This window comes from Prionailurus bengalensis, chromosome B4 (assembly GCF_016509475.1).
Source record: "Prionailurus bengalensis isolate Pbe53 chromosome B4, Fcat_Pben_1.1_paternal_pri, whole genome shotgun sequence".
NCBI classification, from domain to species: Eukaryota; Metazoa; Chordata; class Mammalia; order Carnivora; family Felidae; genus Prionailurus; species Prionailurus bengalensis.
In genome coordinates this window covers 132,937,107-132,951,358 of record NC_057358.1, presented here as the reverse complement: position 1 = coordinate 132,951,358, position 14,252 = coordinate 132,937,107, and the positions used below count along the sequence as shown (strand labels likewise).

Here is a 14,252-nt window from a genome sequence, read left to right as displayed (position 1 = left end):
ACACTGCAGAGGTCATTGATGAATGGCTCCAGGGGCAACCTGTCCCATCCATTCTATCCTGGAGACCCAGATCAAGCACTTCCGAGGTTCTAGCCGAGACTGGAGAACCAGTACCGCTCCTGTAGGAAAATGTTTCATACCACACACAAGTCAACGCTGTGGGAAAGGAGATTTTTATTTTTTCTTTCCATGCTGTGGAAGGACATCATTTCCCCCAGCTTTACTTCCTCCCTCAAGGAGAATAAAAGATAGCAATTCCCCAGGTCTCAGGGCGAAGCTACTTCTATGTGGACCTAGCCAAGGTGGGACACAAAGACCAGTGACTGATTCCAAATCTACCAGCTGAATGTATCAACTGCTACTGAAGGGCAGGCAAGTGACTGGAAGGCAAGTTGTGGATTTGGCCTCAGGGACCAAGAATTTAAAGACTACAAGGTGATCTGAACGAAAAGGTAAACACGCTGGACTCCACCTCGGAACCCACATCTGGGGGGGCACCCGGGTGGCTCGGTTGGTTGTGTGTGTGACTTCAGCTCAGGTCGTGATCTCACAGCCCAGGAGTTCAAGCCCCGCATGGGGCTCTCCGCTGTCAGCGCTGAGCCCACTTCAGATCCTCTGTCCCTGCTTCTGCTCTCTCAAAAATAAACTTAAAAAACAAAAACCAAAAAACTCACCTAGTATTTTGGCCACTGAGAACCAGCAGTGTCTAAAAGGGCCGCAGCCTAACAGATCGAGTCTTAAGTGTCCCTTACCATTGTCTTTGGCCTGGACCTTTAGCAGGAAGAGCAGAGTACTAAGAAACCCTGTGAACACAAGTTTCCAGGCAAGGTCACAGCCTCAAGGAAGACAGGCTAAGGCAGAGGACTCCAACACAATGCAGGTTTTCCCTACTTACAGAACCCCTGCTGGGGCCTCTCCAGGAGATTGTGATCATGAAGCTAATTCCTTGTCAAAACCATGGGAGTTCTCAAGTTGGAGTACAAGGGAGCAAAATCAGCTAATCTGGGATGTGAACAGGGAGACCAGCAGGGGCCGAGACCCAGGAGGAAAGACCGTAGGCCTCGACACAGCTTTTCCAAACGTTAACTTTGATCATTTATTTGAAGGGGGAAAACAGTCATGACAAAGCATATCATAAAAATACTGTTATCCTGAACTCATTTTTCAGGAAGGGGCACCAGGGAAAAAATCGAAATATACTTTGGAATGGATTATGCTTTCGAGACAATGAGTATATTTTTAAGCATTAGGCTAACTGTGGTTTGCTAACATAAATGGTGCAAAACAATTTCCAGAGTAGGAGCTGGTGCCATGACTTCAGGCAAAGGTGGGAGCTACTGGGTACACAGGCAGGAGAGTGGTGGGGAAAGGCACGACGTCCTTCCCCAAAGATCAAAACAATTGGGAGGGGGTGCAGAATGTTGTCCTCTTCCATCCAAGAACCTCAACACACTGGACAATCTTCCACGTTTTACAAGGCTTGCCCAGTCTCAGTCACCAAACCCACTAGGACCAGGGCCAAGAATTTCCACTGCTTCTTGTTCCTGAGGACTTCCAGGTGGTTCTTGCTTGTGAAATGGGAAAGCCACGGTTTTTGGTTTTGTGAAACACAGTTAAGAGACAGAGATGCCCTTGTGTTGCTCTTTAAGAAAAGAGATAAAACCAAATGGCAGTTACACTTGGCTTTGATAATCTGGGCTTAAGTCTTTAAAATCTTTTCTTTCTTTCCAGCTCTCCTTCCAATGCTTTACATGCCATTTGGTCAGAGATGCCAGCTTGAGAAAACTAGACTCTATAATACATTGGGAAAACCGACTGCTTTACCTCAATGAAGACTAACCCACTCTTTTGCAGCCTCCCCTCTCCTTTCCCCCTAATGGATCCGAGAAGCGAGCTCCGTGCTCTGGAACCACCAAGGTCAGCTCCACCCCATCCCCTCCAGGCCAGTCCCCGAGGGCAGCACTCAGGCACAGAGATTTCCTTTAAACCCTAATTTGACTCTGATGAACAGCCAGGGTGGAGAATCTCTCTCAGGGTTCCGGGCTTTTTATGTTTCATTCTCTCTCAGGAGCTTCATACAAATGAAAGAGCTGAACCACTTTAAGGAACCTCTGCATACATAGAGAGGAGCAGGAAATTTTTCCCAACAGAATCGAGGTTAACCCTAGTTCACCCTCCTAACCCATGACAAGAAGGGGGCAGGACCGTCTACCCTAAATTCAAAGGTAGTTGAGGGTTCAATGCTATTTAGAGTCATTTCATGCTGCTGTCGTTGGGAAAGAACGAGACAGCTGTGGAGAGCTTCACCAGAATCTCACCGAAGGAGAGGTAGGAAGAATAGAAAAAATAATAAAAGTTGATGGGAGAACGAAATACTGGATGGGCAGATCAGAAACAATTATTACTGGCTTCTTGCCACGGACAGGACAAAAGCACAACACAAGACGCACAGACGTCGTGTATCAAACACTCCTCCCCACCCTCAGGATACTTTGCAATACACACAGCGCAGTTTTAGCAGCTGGAAATAAGAGGGGGTGGAGCAAGCTGCACCGCACCCCCCCCCCCCCCCCCGTGTTTTATCCACGAACTCTCTCCCTAGGTAGCACCAGTCTCCCCAGGAGCGGGCTGAGACAGGACGGGGAAGAGGTCGGCGCAAGTCTGCTCGCCCTTCGACGGTGCCTTGGGGGCTCGGCACGCACAGCTCTCACGTTCCTGTGGCAGAAGCTGGGGAAGGAAGGGCTGGCTTTGGGCCGGTTCCTGCTCTGAGGCAGCATCCTAGAGGGGCGGGGCCTGATGGGGGAGAAACTCGGTCACCAAGCCTCGACTGGTGACTGGATTTTCCACTTAGTGTTCAGACACCTGTCAACCTCCCCCAAGGCTGTGTCCTCGAAGGCTTCGTCCTAATTGGCAACAAGCAAGGAAGGGGCTGAACAACAGCACTTGTGCAGGGGGGGGCGGTGCCCCGGCAGGCAGCCCCTTCCCTCCCTCGTCCTCCTCCTGTCCTCCTGCCACTCCGCTCTCGCAGCTGATCTGGACCAGCCAAAGGGGAGGTCTAGACACCAGGCACACGCACCCTCCCCAGGCCCCCCTCACCACCTCCAGCTCCCCCGCGGCACCCTCACAGATGGCCACTAAAAAACACAATCTCCAGGCAACTTTGCATCCAGTTTATCTTGAGCCTCACTCCTGCGTGGGTCAGTAACCGTGTTCCCAGGAGGGACCTTCTCAGCACTTAGGAATCTGAGCTGGTCAGGACGTAGGCTGCTTCTCCAGGAACCTGGGTCAAGAGCCAGCTCTTTTCCCGGTTTTAACCCCAGAAATTCTAAATAGCGTCTGAGCGCTCACTCTGCAGAGCTCGGCTCGGAAACGTGCCGATCGGAACTCTTCGGTGACATTCAACTCAAAGGCAACATCTTGACGGGGCAGATATGCTCCAGGGAGAAAAGCAAAACAGAAGGCGTGAACAAGAGGAACAGACAGAGGCGACACTGGAAAGAAAACAGGCCAAAGGGCAGACAGGAGCAGAAAACCTGGGCCAAATTGCAAAACAGCAGCTCAGGTCAGGCCAGTGCTTCACCTTCTCAATTCATTCCAGAAAAGTCAGCCTGGAGCAAGGGGGCGGGGAGGAGTAGGAGCACAGTGTTTGGTAACAAAAATAGAAAGGGCTGGGTGAGAAAAGAGGCAAAGAGACGGCATTCTAATCAGCATGAAGTGACCGGGGCGATGACCAGCAAGATAGGAGGCACCTAGGGACCCTGTGAGGCACCAGCTGTGCAGCCACGTGTTTCTAACGGAGAAGCCCGGGTCTGACCGCCTGACGTCCACTTTGGCCTTCACCTGCCCTACGTGTGCAGCAGCACCTCCGGCTCAGACAAGGAGCAATAGAGAGTATATCCCAATTCATCTATTTCTTCAGGAGTGAGCTCTGCAAACAAGTTCACCTTGGGGTTCAGGGCACTGGGCAGGACTCCGGCCTCTAGGTAGCTGATGAGTCCCCTCAAGGCCTGCAGGAATCGGTCGGCCAACATATCTGGAGACCAGTCAGCCTCCTCCTGGGCCAAGTGGAGGATGACGTTGGTGAGCTGGCTGGCAGTGAGGTGGCCCAGAGCCGGAGTGGACTTGCATATGGCCTTGAGGATCTTGAGGCACAGAGATCGGCAGCCCGAGTCGGCCTGGTCCAGAGCCCGCAGGCGTGCCGTCTCTGCGGGCCGCAGGCTCAGCCGCCACAGGTTGTCATACTGGGCCAGCCGGTGTGGTCTGGCTACCAAGACGGTGTCGCCGAGGGTCACCGACGGCAGGAAGTCAATGACGAGATGCTTGTCGCGCTCATACTGCACTTCCAAAGTCAGGGCTTCTGGGGGCGGTGCCGGTCGGATCACGTAGTCCAAGAGGGACCCTATGGCTGGCCAGTTGATGGAGCCAGCCACTACCTTCTCAAATGTGTCTGCCACCGTCTTGGGGGAAAGGTAGCCCCCTACTACGCAGCGGTCCCAGTAGCTGCTACCACGAGGAAAATACTCCGGGTTCTCACGGCGAACCAGGCAGAAGCCGGGGACATTCATGATGGTGTCCTCACCAGGGATACACGACCACAGGTTCTGCTCCAGCACCAGGGGCACGATGAGTTGGATGTGGTCAGCTGTCACCACCTGTTGGAGCACAATTAAAAAGGTTTTGAGGGATTTAATCTGCTCAAGAGAGAACTTTCCCCGAACACAGGTCCCACCATCTTGTATTCCCCCAACAATAAAGGAAACGACGAATTCGTTCAGAGCAAGGATTTGAACCCCGGTCTGTCAGAATAAGAAAAAGAAAAAAGAAAAAAAAAAAACTGAAAAAACAGCAAGGGTTCAGGAAGACACGACAAGGGCTACGGCAGCAGGTGGACTTCAGAAACAGTAAGACCCAAGACTTCAGTCTTTCTGGCACGCCTGGGACACCGATCTTCTGTACCAAGAGCACTCTTGAGAAACGGCTTTTTTTGTTTTAAATGTTTCACTATTTTTTTTGAGAGAGAGCGTGAAGAGCGCTCGTGCGCACATAAGCCGGGGAGGGTGGCGGGGGCGGGGCGCGGGAGACAGAGGATCCGAAGCAGGCTCCGCGCTGTCAGCACAGAGCCCGACTCCGGGCTCGAATTCACGAACTGTGAGACCGTGACTTGAGCCGAAGTCCGACGCTCAACTGACTGAGCCCCCCCCAGGCGCCCCCGGAAAAGCATCCTGGTCAGCACCCGACCCTACCCTTCGTGAGAACCACCTTGGTACCTGTAGGTCGTCATAGAGGCTGCCACTCAGGTACATGTCCCGGAGCGGCATGTCCGGCAACTTGGCCCGCAGGAAGCTCCGGAGCTCGGCACATATGTCCACGGCAGCTTGCTTGGCCCGAGCCTGCTCGCCAGCAGGGATGGCCGCCCGGTTCCGGTAGTAAGTAAGAAGTTTCTCCTGCAGGGACATGCGGAGCCGTGACTTCTTCAAGTCTACCTGGCCCTTCCTGGCCAATGGCTTGGGCCGGGGCGGGCAGAATGTATCTGCCAAGGCAAGAGAGAGAGGCACATGAGCTCTTCCCGCGCTCGCTCAGTCCACAGCTGCCTCGGCCCCGGAAAGGAGGGCCCGGCACGAAAGTGTGAGCGCGGTGCCTGGCACACGGGCGCTCAAGAAAGGTCTGCTGAAAGCGGGGGCGGCACTGAGCACCCAGAGAGAGGCCCCGGAGGGGCGGGGGCCTTGTCCTCACCTGCATCAAAGGCTGAGGAGTCTGTGGGAAGGGTCTGCAGGGACCGGCTCAGGCCTGTCTTCATTTCTTTATTCAGCAGTCGGGGCGAGCCCATCCAGTTCGGTTCTTCCCAGCTCCTCTTCCCTGAATGGCTCAGGCGGGTGGGGCTGGTAGGGGCACTGATCGCCCTATCGTACATCTGAAATAGCAGAGGCCGCGGCATAGGAAGCTTCCTGCCTCCGTTTCCCTTCTTCTCAGCAGCTCTGCCCTAGGGGGTTCGACTACTGTTTTTCAATAACTTTAGTTTTACTCTAGATTATGGAACACTGTGCTCTGTGCAGAGAATCTCGGGAAATACTAAATGATGCAAACAAGAAACAGATCTACCATAAGGACACAACACAGACACGACTGTTAATATTTTGGTCTGGCTCCTGCTGGGAAATATGTAGGTATATACTTAGGATCCTACTCTACGTGTACTTGCGAAATTGGATTTTTTTCACTCATCCTTTTTATCATCTCCCCACTGTCACTGAAAACGAACCCAGTGGTCAACACTATGTACCTTTTCTGACTATTCAGCATTGTACCTTATGAACGTACCATAATGTTGAACACGGATTCATTTATTTAACGGATATTTACCGAGTGGCTCCTACATGCCAGGCGTTGTTCTAGGTGCACAGAGTCAAGCAGTAAAACACAGAGACCCAATCCCTGCCCGCATGAGTCTGCAGTGCGGTGGAAGGATACAGGCAATATGTAATAAACAAGTTAAATGTGACATACGCAGTCAGAGACAGATGTTAAGAAAAATAAAGTAGAAAAGGGAAATAGGAAGTGTGTATGTGGTGGGAGTGTTGCTATTTCAAATCAGGGAGTTAAGGAAGGGCATTTGGGTTACTTGTAGTTGTTTACTCACTGGGATAGATTTATTTGTATTGCCACCGATTTCTTCAGGGCGGAGTCCTAGAAGTAGACTTGCTGAGTTCTCCTATGGGCTCATCTAACAATGTCAGATTTCCAGGTTACGCCCCCATTAGCAGTATCCGAGGCTCATTCAAGGTCAGCTCCACTTTACAGAGGCAGCCTCCCCCACCCCTGGCCCTGGCTGCGCCCACTTACCCGCTTAACTGCCAGTGTGGCGATGCCCAGCATGGCTGCTCCGCCCACCCCCAGCACCAGCCGGGCATTGGAGAGCACGAAATCAATGGCCGTGCCGATGCCATTGTCATCCTTCTTGCCTTTGCGCTCACCAGAGCCTGCCATCTCTCACCTGAGGACGAAGTCAGAACACAGCCATCACCACCTGGGACTCAAGAGCCACCCCTCCTCCCTCCCCCATCAGGCCACGCCGCAGTAGGGACAGGGCATTCTATGAATTCCAGCAACCCAAATCCTCCCGCCTCTAGCCTGCATGCTCTAGGGTCAAGGGAGAGATTCCACGCCCCATGACATATCTGCATATGCAAGGGGGGGGCGGGAAGAATGGATCACGCTCATTGTGAACAAAATCTCTCCACCAATCTACTGAGGTTGTAGAAAGAGAAAGCCTTAGCTCAGTGTCCATCAATCCCTTCTTATATTATATTATATTATATTATATTATATTATATTATATTATATTACCCTACCATGCACTTCAACCTTCTCCCTCTCCCTTCCCACCATGGTAGCATAGATTGTTTTGATCCTTTGGCTACCACTTCCTGTAAGGTGAGACCTGAGAAGGTCTAACCTAATAGACTAGGTTAGCAGATTCTCATCCAGTCCCATGGCGTCACTTCACACATAGGGAGGTGACCTGCCAGAGGTCCCAGAGACAGGGAGTGGCAGAGTCACCTTTACCCACACCAAACTTTCCCACTCTACTTTCTGCAAAAAAAATAAACCGTTAAAAAAATAATAATTAACATGGACCAGACTACTGCACACGGAGACATAACCTCAAGTCCACACATGAGAAAGGTCCAAAGGGAAAAATAACTCTGTGGACACTCCCACTTGACAAATGCTTTGCTTCTTGGGGAAAGTGTTCGGGTGGTGGGGGGGCACAAGGAGTTCAGGTGAGGCTGGCACGGTGACACGGAGTGTAAACCCCAAGGACGCTGTAGGCTTGGCTGTTAACTGGGAAAACACACACACACACACACACACACACACACACACACACACACACACCCATCTACCCAAATGCACTTGAAAAATGAACTAAAAAGGAGCTCATGGGCTCAAGACCAAAGAGGCGGCCTCTCGTACAGAGCTCCGGCAAGGGGAGCACACACTTGCTCCCTGGCAACAATGAAGTCATCCTGACTGAAGTTCCCCGCGTCCCCACATTGGCCCGTGAGAACCGTGGGTCCGACACAGAGGAAGGATGGCAAAGCGGTGCAGATCTGAGCGCTGCTCTTACCACTGCTACTCTCCGACCTCCCGCGTCCAGCACCCCAGGAATTACACAGGGAAAGCCAGCTGTGCACCACTCAGGGTCCCAACATGTCCAGGATGGGAGGAGACAGAGACAGGATCCCTGGGTGCATCTTCCAGTGTAAGTAACCTTCTTTCTTTCTTTCTTTCTTTTTTAAATGTTTAGTTTTGAGACAGAGACAGAGCATGAATGGGGAAAGGGCAGAGAATGAGGGAGACACAGAATCGGAAGCAGGCTCCAGGCTCCGAGCTGTCAGCACAGAGCCCGACACGGGGCTCGAACCCATGAACCGCAAGATCATGACATAAGCCAAAGTCAGACGCTTAACCGACTAAGCCATCCAGACGCCCAGTAACCTTCTTTCTAATACCGCTACAACTAGGTATTGCTGGCTTCACCTCTCCTGGCCCTTGCCTCTATCCTCCCCGGCCAAGGGAAGGGAAGGGAAGGGAAGGGAAGGGAAGGGAAGGGGAGGGAAAATGTTTCTGACTCTACTACTTCCAGCAACTGAGTTAACTAAGAGTCATTGTCAAGTCCAAAAATATTTTTCCCTAACCAGAGTTCACAACTTTGGTGGCACTTTTCTCTACCTTTTCCAGTCAACAGAAGCTTCGGGCTTAGGGACATAAGGGAGACTACTTGGCCAAATGAAATACATTCCCACTTGCACAGAGCAAGCAAGGCCAAGGGGAAGAGTTAAACTATACATTACAGGTGGGGTCAGGGAACAACACTACTCATCGTCCCTCCAGTGGCCACTGAGACAGAGATGGCACAGATCAAACTTGGCCAAAGCAGAGTAATTCAATCAGGACAGAGCACAACTTTACACATATGTGTTCTCCACACATAACAATGACCAGTGTTTTCTTTTTATTTAGTTAGTTTTTGAGAAAGAGAGCAAGAAAGGGGCAGAGAGAGGAGACACAGAATCCCAAGCAGACTCCGCACTATCAGTGCAAAGCCCGACGTGGGGCTCAATCCCACAAACTGGAACATCAAGACTTGAGCCCAGATCAAGAGTTGGACGCTTAACTGACTGATCCACCCACACGCCCATTTTCTTTCTTTTAAACAAAAGAACCTTTACTGATATGTTTATAATAGAAACACTGGTTGCAGGCACCTCCTTGAACGTGAGGCAGCAGGACCAGAAGGGGATGTCCTCCACCCAAGTGAAAGCCAGAAGGAGCCTCCCCGGGCCATTTAACCCAGGGCCCATCTGATGACTGGTAAGAACGAAGCAGTGATGTGGCATAACAGAAAAGAGCCTGAGTTCTCAAGCCGGCAACTCTGAGGACAAGTACTTGCCTTTGAGCCCCGACTTATTAGCTGAGTGACCTCCCTAAGTTACTTAACCACCCCAGCTATGAAAAGGGGATAACTACCCCCACGTGGCCTGAATCAGAAGGTTGTAGTGAGGAAAAAAACATCTACAACAATACTGAATGTGAACGCTTTATAAACTGGAAGAGTACCCCACAAGTACGAGCTATCATGAAGTCTTTTACGACTTCCATTCACAGGACAAAAGGTCACCTTCCAGAAGGCAGGCAGCAATCCAGACTGTCCTCTCAGTTACATCCTACCTTCTGAGATAGAGCTAAGAAATGGCCTCTAAAGCTCACACTGATGCTCTCCCACACTTCAGACCCAGACCATTAAGTTGGCAGCTTGTGAGAAGGCTCTCCCTTATCTAGTGCCGTGCGCTCCCCCCATCTGTGGACCAGGTGATGCCACCGGTGACCAGGGAGAAGAGAGTATGTCCATGAGCTTCAACAGCGAGATAAAAGCTCTTGTTCTAAAACCTAACTTGTTTCAGTCGAGACTGCTTATCTACCGTACACTGTCTACTCAGGTTCTGTGGCTTAGCCTGCCTATTAGGACACAAGAATCCACCTGGCATGACGGGGAAGGGGGAGGGGGGTGGGGGGTGGGGGCTGGGGGAGCCTGGCTCCTCAGTGCCATCAAGGAAGAGAACTATTGGTTACTGGGTTTAGAGTTTCAGTTTTTCAAGATGAAAACGTTTTGGAGATCTGTTATGCAACAATGTGAATATTCTTTTTTTTTTTTTTTTTTTTTTAAGTTTGTCTATTTATTTTGAGAGAGAGCGAGCGAGCACGTGCCCATGAGCAGGGAAGGGGCAGAGAGAGGGAGAGACAGTCCCAAGCAGGCTCCACACAGTCGGCACGGAGCCCGACGTGAGGCCTGATCCCAGGAACCGCGAGACCGTGACCGGAGCCGAGATCAAGAGTCAGGTGCTTAACCAACTGAGCCCCGCGAGTGCCCCGACGGTGTGAATACTCTTACTGCTACTGAGCTCTACACTACAAACTAACGAAAACGCTTTTCGAAAAGAAGAGGACAAAGAAGGAGGAGGAGCACTGACATGGCAGGCAGGGCTGGGGATGGAAGGTCTCAGCGCCGGTGACATTTCCGGGCCAGTTATTCAACCTGTCGCCCCAGGTACAAAAACGGGAACGGACGTACTCACTGCCCCGATGGAGCGGGGATGAGGCGTAACGGTGGCCCTGCAGCTTCGGAGGCAGACCGCACAGAACCGTGAAAATTTCAACTTCTCTTACTTGAGAAAGCCACAGGACGTCAACATGTCTGGCTCGAGCGCACGCGAGGCCAACTGACACTCGCTGAGGCACCGTGCCGGGCACGTTACACGTGTTAATTCCCGAATCCTTAGGCCGCCACCGTGGGGTCACAGTGTTACCGCCAACGTACAGACGGAGAAGCGGAGGCAGAGGTTGAGTCACCGGCCCAAGGTTATCGCGTCAGTAAGCGGCGCGGCCAGAATCCGAACCCAGAGCTCGTCTGCCGGAGAGTAGTGCAGAGGAGTCCTAAGGCCTGCCACCCCGCCTCGTTCACATCTTATGAGCCAGAAGACCTTAACCTTCTTGGAGGCATTTTGGCACATTCACTGCCGTGTCCCAAGGGCCAGCACTGTTGACACATAGATCATATCGTATCTGCGGCACAAATGAGCCGTTAACCCTATGGGGGGGGGGGGGGCGGATTTCTGGTTTTTTGAGGAGGTGGTGAAGGCAATCTGTAACCCAACTCACAGGGAAAACAGATGGACAGAGACTCAGTAACGATTTCTCTTTCGGATCCGCCACCCTTCCCGGCGCAGGCAGGCTCCCACGGGCATCAACCCTCCCCGGGCCCTCCCCTGCCGAAGGCAGTCAACCTAAGTGGCCTCAAGTCTGCAGTCAACCTAAGTGGCTGAGGAGAACCGGAAGCCGTTACATAAGGCTCCCCGCTCCCCCCGCCCACTTTCCCCCTCTATGGAAAACAGCACCCTCGCCCAGCCGCCCAGCCGGCAAGCCTTATACCCCAGTTGTCCTTCTTTTCTCTCTCTGCCTCCAGCCTCAGCCAACTGGCCACCGAGCCCCGCTGCCGCGCACACTATGGAAGCGCAGCTGCCCCACCACCCCAGTCGCTCAGGGTCGTCCGGCCGGACTTGCTGCCTCCGCTCTCTCATCAGCAGCTTGTTCTCCGCACGGCCACTGCCACGATCCCTCTTCTGTGCCATTCCCCTGCTTTCCAGAGCTGTGACCGTCCCCCTCCTATCGGATGTCACAATCTCTTCGCCAGGGGGGGTCAGTCTCCTTGCAGACTCGGCCCGGCCTCAACTCCTGCCACTCGCCTCACAGGCGTGCTGTGCCCGCCACAGCAGACTCCAGTTTCCAGACTACCGTTCCCACCGCCATATTTGCCCGTTCGTGGCCGTCTGCATGGCAAGCTTCTATTTCTCATTTGAGGCGGACCTCAAACGGCCCTTTTCTATAGCCACCTATGACCCCCCCCACCACCTCCCTCCTCAGGCAGAATTACGTCCTCGTCCCCATCTCTAAGCTCTTTATGTGACCCCCTGGCACAGAGTCGCTCCCCCTGGAATTACGTTCCGTTCATCTCCACATCAGACCAAGTCCCTTGATGAACCGTATCGTTCACCTTTATCCCAGAGCCTGCCGGACATGCCAGGGCCATAGAAGGCCCTCTGGAAAAGTTGCCGAACTAAATATAATCACTAGGTTATAGAGGGACTTCTTGTTAACACTGGTTATCAGGAGTAAACAGAGCTGACCTACCACCTACTGAGCACCATTCCAAGTGCTGTGTGTGCGCAGTCTCACTGGATTCTCAAAATGACCGCACAAAGTAGGTACTGTTCTCTCCGTTATAAACGAGGAGATGGGAGCTTGGAAAAGTCTAGTGATTTGCCCTAAGTCCCACCGCTATTAGCACCAGAGCCAGGATTTGAACCCAGACACGGTCCCTTGAAGTCCACACACACTATGCTTGCTTTGTAAGCCGTGTTGTAACAGAATATAGTCATGTCTGGGGAACGTGATCTTGACCCATAAGGTAACGCAATCCACTGAGAGTGAGCCAGCCTGGAACTGAGCTCTAATACTTCTAACCAGGATCTTCTGTAACATTTTCAGAAGTAAAATGTTCCAGGAAATAAAATGGTGACAATAATTTTATCCTGGCGGGCCTTGAAACGCAAGGCCTATTTTTTTCTCAATAAGGAAACCTACTTCTGTTAATGTCTCTAATTCCTCCATTGATTTCTAATGACTGAAAGACTATGGTCACTGAAAAGAAACTGTCCCCTCTCCTGGCCCCCTGCATCAAAAAGAAAAAAGAAAAAGAAAGAAAGAAACCTACAGGATTAAGCGTCTACCTACCTGAGACTGCTTACTGCATCTGTGAGGTAGGGATGGGAAAGAGCAGGAGTGTCTATGAAGACACCTTTGAACTCGTTCCCTTGGAATTAGGAGGAGAGGGGAAAGGAGGGAATCCTAAATAATCCCCCCCAATTTGCTGTGGAGGAAGACCAGGCCCTTTTCCAGCTGCCTCTCCCGGGCCTCAGGATCCTCTAGCTTCTGGTTTTTCCGGAACTCACGGCGGATGGAGGCAAGATAGAAGTCTCGATCAGTGTAGCGAAGCTCTCGACCCTGGCGCAGCAGGGCCCGGTACAGACTGAGCACCGCCTCTCGGCTCCATGGGGCCATGGGGGACTGGCGGGGGCTGGGCGTCAAGCTATAAACAGAAAGGAAAAAACAGAAGCCTAGAATCAGAATTAACGATAGAAGGGTCTATATAGAGACTATCTAAAATGCAGGCGTTCTTAATCTGGGTCTCAGAGATCCCAAGGTCACATTATGACTTAGTGGCAGGGCTAGAAGTAGACCCCAGCCTCCCAGGGTCCTCTCTGGGAAAGTACAGGTTATGCTGAAGGGCCACGGCTTGAATCCTGGCTCTGCCGTTTACCGGCCATATGATTCCGGGCAACGTACTTAACTCTTCTGAGCATCAGGTTCCTCGGTGGTAAAAAAAAAAAAAATGCGGATGACATTGTATGTTAAAGAGTACCTACCACATGGGGTTATTTTGAGAACTGCATGAGATAATGCACATATAGCATCTCTAATAGAATTCCACTACGAGGGGTGGTCTAGAGTGGTTGAAGGCAAGGACCCTCAGCCACACTTGAATCCTGGCACCACCGCTTATGCAGCGATTACCCTGGCAAGTTTCTTAACCTCTCTGCGCTAACCTCAGTTCTCCACTTGTACGAGGAGCAAGACTGTATTCTGCCCATTCGGTTGGTACGAGGATTAAATGACTTAATGTATGTAAATGGGTCTAGAATAGTGCTTGGCGCCTACAAAGAAGCACGCTATCACGGCCGCCTATTACTAGTGGCCCCCAGCCCAATAAATAGTAGATTTAGTTTTGCGTGAACCGCCACCATCTGCCTTCAGTAACAATGAACCTTTACACAAATACTGAGTGTCATTTATAAAATGCTTTGTCATCCATTACATTTAGATGAAGAAACCTAGGAGGTGGTCAGGGGTCCTAACGTTGACAGTGAACACTTACGGAGGGTTTACTATGTATCAGGCATGTTTCAGGCACATTCCACAGAATAACGCGTCTCGTTCTGTCAACAACCCCAGCGTCCTCATCCCCATTTTAAGTGGGGGAAACTGAAGCTCCCACAGGGAAGTAACTTGCCCACAGGCACATAGCTGGAAAGGGGGGCTGCATTCCTGCCCCCAACTCTGCCTGCGTCTGTAAG

The 14,252-nt window shown here is 51.7% G+C and overlaps 2 protein-coding genes across 5 annotated transcripts; both read right to left on the bottom strand.

Annotated features, from left to right (window-relative positions):
* Nucleotides 1-157: 157 nt before the first annotated feature.
* On the bottom strand, nt 158-13,178 carry MIEF1 (mitochondrial elongation factor 1). 4 transcript variants are annotated; one of them, XM_043562655.1, is made up of 6 exons: nt 12,853-12,965; nt 10,880-11,098; nt 6,841-6,991; nt 5,734-5,911; nt 5,268-5,530; nt 158-4,652 (listed from the first exon to the last, which is right to left on the bottom strand). In XM_043562655.1, the coding sequence occupies exons 3-6, from the start codon at nt 6,982-6,984 to the stop codon at nt 3,846-3,848; spliced, it is 1,392 nt and encodes a 463-aa protein (XP_043418590.1). In that variant the 5' UTR covers nt 6,985-6,991; nt 10,880-11,098; nt 12,853-12,965; the 3' UTR covers nt 158-3,845. The 4 variants fall into 4 exon arrangements, with proteins under 4 accessions (XP_043418590.1, XP_043418587.1, XP_043418586.1 ...); XM_043562652.1 differs by lacking the exons at nt 10,880-11,098; nt 12,853-12,965 and adding an exon at nt 13,071-13,178; XM_043562651.1 differs by lacking the exon at nt 10,880-11,098 and having other exon boundaries at nt 12,853-12,962.
* Nucleotides 12,967-13,179, bottom strand: LOC122472783 (MIEF1 upstream open reading frame protein). The gene has a single exon (XM_043562657.1). It carries the CDS (start codon nt 13,177-13,179, stop codon nt 12,967-12,969), a length of 213 nt encoding a protein of 70 aa, XP_043418592.1.
* Nucleotides 13,180-14,252: the final 1,073 nt, after the last annotated feature.

Excerpts from the sequence above, each read along its gene's own strand:
- MIEF1 (XM_043562652.1), bottom strand. The coding sequence starts at position 6,984 with ATGGCAGGCTCTGGTGAGCGCAAAGGCAAGAAGGATGACAATGGCATC. Across the intron at positions 5,912-6,840 it reads CCACACTGGCAGTTAAGCGG|ATGTACGATAGGGCGATCAG; the intron begins GTAAGTGGGCGC and ends CTGCTATTTCAG. Across the intron at positions 4,653-5,267 it reads GCCTCTATGACGACCTACAG|GTGGTGACAGCTGACCACAT; the intron begins GTACCAAGGTGG and ends GTGCTCCAACAG.
- LOC122472783 (XM_043562657.1), bottom strand. The coding sequence starts at position 13,179 with ATGGCCCCATGGAGCCGAGAGGCGGTGCTCAGTCTGTACCGGGCCCTG.